Source organism: Sinocyclocheilus anshuiensis, unplaced genomic scaffold (assembly GCF_001515605.1).
Source record: "Sinocyclocheilus anshuiensis isolate Anshui unplaced genomic scaffold, SAMN03320099.WGS_v1.1 scaffold86, whole genome shotgun sequence".
NCBI classification, from domain to species: Eukaryota; Metazoa; Chordata; class Actinopteri; order Cypriniformes; family Cyprinidae; genus Sinocyclocheilus; species Sinocyclocheilus anshuiensis.
Genome location: NW_015547662.1, coordinates 393,441 through 400,370, shown reverse-complemented (window position 1 = coordinate 400,370; position 6,930 = coordinate 393,441). Strand labels below are relative to the sequence as shown.

Here is a 6,930-nt window from a genome sequence, read left to right as displayed (position 1 = left end):
ACATTAAGTAGACGTTTTTTTTTTTTTTTGGGCATTCTTGGAATGTTACCAATAATGTTGTCAATATAAAAAAAAAAAGTTGAAAGAACGTTGCAACATCACGCTAAGCTTAACATAATGTTCCACTAAAACAGGACATGTTCACGCTTTTAGAACATTTCAACAAAACCCATTACTACCACAACAGAATACCTGGAAAACGTTTTTCCTTCTTTTATTTTCTTTTTCTTTTTTTCAACCTATCTGAGTGAGCTGATAATAATGAACTGATAATAATAAAGATCACATTATAACCTAAAGCTAATAAAAACTGGCCAAAATATATTGAAAGAGACAAACGTGAAAATAATGTCAAATATAGTAAAATAATGCAATAGTCATTAACTACATATCAGAAAATGCAATTTATGCGTGAGAAAGCCTATAAAATAATTTGTAACTTTTTATTTAGAAAAACATTAATGTAACAACATTTTCTCTGTACATTATATAATTCGAAATTATTACTAGCTAAACCTAAAGTTTTTTGTTTGTTTTCTTATTATAGTAAAACAGTAGCTATTGGAGGCCTATATATATATATATATATATATATATTTATTTTTTTTACGATATAAAGGCAACTTTAACTATAAGGTTTTTGCTTTCACATTTTATAATACGCTAAAATAGGCTATACGTTTTATTTGTTTTGTATGTTTGGTTTCTTATTATAGTACAATTAGGGCTACAGTATTTGATTGCAAATGTTATTTTTTCCATATAGTAAGGTAACTTACTTTACTAGGCTATATTTTACTACATTTTACCATATATAGTAACGTTTTTAATTTCGTATTTTATAGCCTATCAAACTAGTAACAATAGCCTATATGCAGTGTGTTTATTTTATGCTTAACATAAAATATGTTGTTAATATTTTATAAGCAAACCTTGTGCTTGCATGTTCAAATGCGCCATAAAATTACTGTATTGTCACGCATAAAACGTAAGCCCACCTTCCCGTTGTTGTGCTCGTAACCACATTCCTTTTCAGTCTGATCCGTGATTTTGACACCCGGACGCCCGTCGTCTCTCTCACCCGGGGAGCTGGTGAAGGTCCCGCCGCTGATCTCATAGGCTTCAAAATCCTCATCCACGATGCGTTCCCTGCTACTGCTGCGTGAGCTCCTGTTCTCCTTCCTCCCTACGGCGTACTGGTCAAAAGCGATAGTCTTGCTATCATACGCGCCCTCGACGGAGCTGAACATTCCGTGAGACTTGTGACGCTGGCTGGGTCCAGTCGAGATGGGTTTAGCCAGGTACACAGGGAGCTCATCCTCCCGGTTCCACTGTCGCCTACAGTCCGACATCACTCACAGGACGGAAACGATGCTCTAATAGCCTACAATGATGAAGCGAGATGCCAGTGCAGAATCCAGGTCAGCCTTGTTTGCCTGGGGATGCGAAGGTCGCAGCTTGCAGACTGATAATACGAATGATGATGCTGCGATCTACTTTCCAGACAGGAGGGCAGTGATATAATAACGCGCTTTATTATGAGCTAGTCCGAATAATATTGCATCCTCAAATCCAGTAAACTCTGAATACTGGTAAAAGCAAATTTAGTCACTTGTTTTAATTTAGGCCTATATCAAATGTTTTTTTTCTGTTTACTTTGTCGAGTTGTAGATTTGGGCAATGCAGTGACTGCCATCCTCCATCTGAAAGTGCGTGCAAGATGCGCAAAAACACTGCAGTCATCTGCACCGACTCGCATAAAACTATCGGTCTGGGTAAACGCATGGAACTTAGTGGTGTGTTTGAGTCGTGAACGAATCAGTATTTTGAACAAATCTTTCAAATGAAGGAATCGTTCTAATTCATTTACACGCACTGACTTACAGTATGGGAAAGAACAGAATCATCTCATTTGTGAACGAAATGAACGAATCATCTTGGGGCGACAGATTTTATTTGTCTATAAATACTGTATCACAGTTAATAGATAGATAGATAGATAGATAGAAATACATAAATGAATGAATGAATAAAGTTGAAATTTGTGAGATGCTTTTTAAGCACTCTTTTCGAGTCTCGTACAAAGATTTGTTTCGATATGAACAACTGTTTTTAACGACAAGCTCGAGCATTTAAAGCGGCAGACAACATAACTATGAAGTTATCATTCCGTTGGCATGGAGATTAATATAGTTATCGTTATAATGATCGTTTTTGATGTTAACGGGTCTTGGAGGCAGAAACGGCCACTTATGGGATCAGATTCCCGCCAAATGTATTGCAGTCACGGATAAAAAAAATAACAAGTGTGAAACCAAAATGTAAAAACGCAAGTAAAATTATATTGCACAAAATTAAAAAATGAAAGCAACGTTTTCAGAATAGCAAACAATGGTCACGGATCAAAAAATAATAAGTGTAAATAAAAAATGTAATAACTTATTAAAAAAATAATAAGCATGAATCGAAACTTTAAACACATTTAAAATCATATTGCACAAAACTGAAATATTAATGCAAAATTATCCGAATTGCACACAAAATCATGCTTTCCTTGGTTATATTTCTCAGTTTTTTTGTGCTCTCAGACATTTTCTGCACATATTTTTATTTTTTGTATGCTTATGCTGTTTTTCCCTTCACTCTTGTTTTCACGTTCTGCGCTTCTTCTTCCAAACGTTGCGGTTAGAGTTTCATGTAAATCAGGGTGGGCTTAAGCCATAACAAGGTCCATCATTGGTCCACTAGTTCTAGATTGACAGCTCCTCCTCTAGCCAATCAGACGAAGAGGGGCGGTGACGTCACTCCAATGCACCTCATTACTGCCAATGTTCAGTGTTCTGTTCACTTTTAAAGTTGAAAATGGATAACTGTCAGCTGGGAAACATCTTTCCATACAGGACACCGTTATATGTGATTGTCTGTCACTGCTGTACGCCTACCTGGTGATCCGTTAATGTTAAATGAGCCGTCCCAGCGACCTGTCAAGGTTATATTCACCTGTATTTATTTGCCTACGGTCACATCTCGAAAGGGAGCAGCCACTATATGCACCGGCATCGCAAAGTCACTGATGTGCCTGGCTCACCTTTACCTGGCTGATTATAAGTCTTGTTATGGTTATTACTGTTAGGAGAGGATAATATGAGTAAGAGCAGGGGTTTTCAAACTGGGGTTCGTGTCGTGACCAGTCATTGTAAAACAATTTGCTATACTGTATTTTCCGGACTACACGTTGCGTTTTTTATCTTCTGAACATGCTATGATTTATATTCCAAAGTGACTTATATAATGCATTTAATGTCAAATAAGCAAAACGTAAACAGGTAAAAGCGGGCATTTCAAGGTTTCTATAAATATATTTCTCATTCTGTGTGTCAAGTAGTGTTAGACAGTATCGCTGAGTTTTTCTTCATTTCAGTCTTCTTTCAGGAAGAGGTTCACATGGACGGCAAGTGCATTTTGTATGTTTTCTTTATTTTACAAAAGTACGTTTCACTGTTATTTTGAAGGTACACATATAAAAAATAGATCGTTTTGAATGATGTCTTGCTCTTATCTATCACATCTTTCCGTTGATGTGAAGAACCCAAGTGTTTGCGCCGGCGCCTCCCGTGCGCACACAACATAAACAACAACAACATTGCAATCTTTACATCACAGCCTCTTCATCATCAAAGTAAATGAGACAACTAAACATACAAAAGGTATTGGTGACTCAATTTAGCTTGTCTTTTGTACAATATGTAGGTTTTGCCGGTCAGCACAAGCATCGCCATGCCGTGGTGTTTTCCAAACACATTTTTTGCAAATGTGAAGTATGTTGATTAAGTATTCAGATACAAGAGAAATACAAAGCCTTCTTTACAAAAATAAATAGGCTAATAGTTTATCAACCAAATGTTACACTGCGTCTAATGATTCACTCATGGAAATGAGAGGTATGTGAGCCCAGCAGGAGGTACAGTTTTTAGTTTCGTTTTAAATATGTTATAGGCTTAGCATTTAAAATAAATGTTGTTTGTAAAGAATGGCACTATAATTTATTTTATGACATACAGTTAAGCAAAACATGAGGAAGAGTCTTTTTCCTAATATCAGGACCATTGCAAATGTTTATTGAACTGAATCAATATAACAGGAAATATATTTTTGAGTGAGTTTACTATTAATAGTAACTATTAATTGTAACTATTTTCTCATTTTGTTCTATTTCGACAAAGAGTCCAAACAAAGCCACAGCAGAACAGTGTCCTCTACAAGCAAAACAGCAGCCTTTCGTATTGAATGACTCACTTTATTCCTCACTGAATGAATCAGCCATTTGAATGAATGATTTAATGTCTTACTCTAAAGATAGTAACTTACCGCCACCTACTGGCTGTTTTACTTTCATATTGTTGTTATGTTCAAACTTTATATATTTGAAACATTAATATGATAGTGTTAGGCAATTATATATGTAGCTATGTAAATAAACACAATATGCAAATAAATCATTGTGTATATCCGAATTGCACACAAAATCATGCTTTCCTTGGTTATATTTCTGTTTTTTTGTGCTCTCAGACATTTTCTGCACATATTTTTATTTTTTGTATGCTAATCTCTTGAGTCTGTCAAAACATATTGTTTATATTGTGTACACACATTTATTTGGTATATGTAGTAGGTCATTAAAATGTATACAAAAATACAGTTAACATGTCAAAACCATGTTATGAATTTGATTATTTATATAGGTTAATTAAATGTGTAAGAAATGTCTACAGGGAGCACCAGTTTTTCTTCACTTATTCTCATTTATGTGTTCTTTTTGTGATCTAATTATGTGTTCTTTCAAAATTGGTTAACCTATCAACTTCATAACATGGTTTTGACATCTAAACTGTACTACATACACCACGCAAATTTATAGAGTATAGCCTACAGTGCATATATACCTTACAGTGAAAAACGTTATTTCTAACGTAAACACTTACTCTCATTATACATATTTATGCTTATGTCTATGCACTTTATGTTTGTTATCTTTTAGGTGAGATGAACGCTAGTACCAACCCACCACCATCTCCTGAGACTCTCAAGGAGAATAGTGCAGCTCACAAACGTCTCAACCCTCCTGTTCCATTAACCAAATCCAATCCAGGCACTGAGACGGCTGGTCCGCCTCTCTCCAGTTCTGGCAGCCCAGACCTACCACCTAAATCCACCCCTTCTACAACTCAAGATACTAAATTAAAACAAACTAATGTTAAAACCTCACACTTTCCAGCCAGACCAACACCTACCTGAAAACCCAGCAACATCGAAACCTACACCTACATCATCACATATCTCTAAAACTACTCCAACTATGCCAGCTACATCATCGTCATCATGATTTATGATTTTATGAATATTATTTATGATTATACATTTCACACATTTTTTCAAAATGTTTTTTTGTACAAAGAAACATTTCCAAAATTGTACTATAGTTAAACAAGAAATTTAATTTACACTTTTTAACAAAACATTACTGACTGATTAGTAATTTTCAAACCATTAGTAATTAGGTATTTTTCAAATTCTTGCTTATGCTATCAAGACTATGACAATTAATTCTTGCAATTTCGACAAAACCAAGAGATGGTTATTCATTCATCTATGCTAGCCAGCTAGATAATGTTATCTAGCAGAAGCCAACATCACAACCAAATGTCACAGAAAACCAGTTTGCAAAGCATAAAAATGTATGTGCATGATCAAAACTTAACAAGTTTCCTCAACTAAATCATAAAGTTAGTATTATATATTTTGATACTGGTGTTTTAATGACTAACCAGACCTCTTTTTTGAAATTTCTAGTATGGCACACGTGAGGGGATTTAAAGGGACGTACTGCTTCCTGGTGCCGTACCTGGTCTGCTTTGTGTGGTGCGAGTTCTCTATGGTTCTGCTGCGGAACTCCACCACCATTGGCCTTATCCGCACTTGTGTGGCTTATTTCCTCTTCCTGTTCACCTTACCTGTCTTGGCTATGGGTCTGATAGCGATGCTGCCGATTCAGATGGTTAAGTGGTTTCTGGAGTTGGAACTGACTAAAATGCTGGTGATGTTGGCAGTGTGCGCCGTCCCTGTTGATCCTGCGGCTTTGGACTCGATTCAGCCTTTCCATTCTTAATGTCTTCCGTTCCATAACCCAGAGGTCCAGTGAAACTGATCCTCCTGTGCATCACTACAGTGATTTTACTCTGCGGTGTCTATGTCTATAATGCTGAAGGTCTACTGATTAGTAATTTTCAAACCATTAGTAATTAGGTATTTTTCAAATTCTTGCTTATGCTATCAAGACTATGACAATTAATTCTTGCAATTTCGACAAAACCAAGAGATGGTTATTCATCTATGCTAGCCAGCTAGATAATGTTATCTAGCAGAAGCCAACATCACAACCAAATGTCACAGAAAACCAGTTTGCAAAGCATAAAAATGTATGTGCATGATCAAAACTTAAGTTTCCTCAACTAAATCATAAAGTTAGTATTATATATTTTGATACTGGTGTTTTAATCGTATTCATGTAGCTGAGAAGGAAAACGGAGCTCAGTCTGTTATAAACTTGCTACCGGTGTTTATGGGAGACTGGTTGCGGTGTCTCTACGGTGAGGTTTATCCAATGTGTGAACCGCAGAATAATATGTCTCCAGTTGTGAATGGCACAGGAGTCGTGCCTGTCAACGCCACAATGCTGTTCCTCCAGCAGGAAGAGGAGGAGCTCTGTCGGATAAAGGCCTTTGCTAAACACAAATGCCACGTTAAACGCTTCGACAGTTACCGCTTTGAGGTGACGGTCGGCATGCCGGTGGATGGGGTCACGCAACTTGACGATCCGGCAGGTGACATCCTCCTAATGGCGAGTCACGAGTTTAGACAGGTGCTGCTGAA

The 6,930-nt window shown here is 36.5% G+C and overlaps 1 protein-coding gene and 1 pseudogene across 1 annotated transcript in view; one reads left to right on the top strand and one right to left on the bottom strand.

Moving 5' to 3' along the window:
* LOC107702260 (dihydropyrimidinase-related protein 1-like) overlaps positions 1-1,788 on the bottom strand; it is a 13,260-nt gene extending 11,472 nt beyond the window's left edge. The window contains exon 1 of the mRNA XM_016504517.1: positions 999-1,788. Coding sequence (XP_016360003.1) covers positions 999-1,352 — 354 coding nt within the window. The 5' untranslated portion in view covers positions 1,353-1,788. The remainder of the gene's footprint in view (positions 1-998) is intronic.
* Positions 1,789-6,682: 4,894 nt separating this feature from the next.
* LOC107702259 (wolframin-like) overlaps positions 6,683-6,930 on the top strand; it is a 1,840-nt pseudogene continuing 1,592 nt past the window's right edge.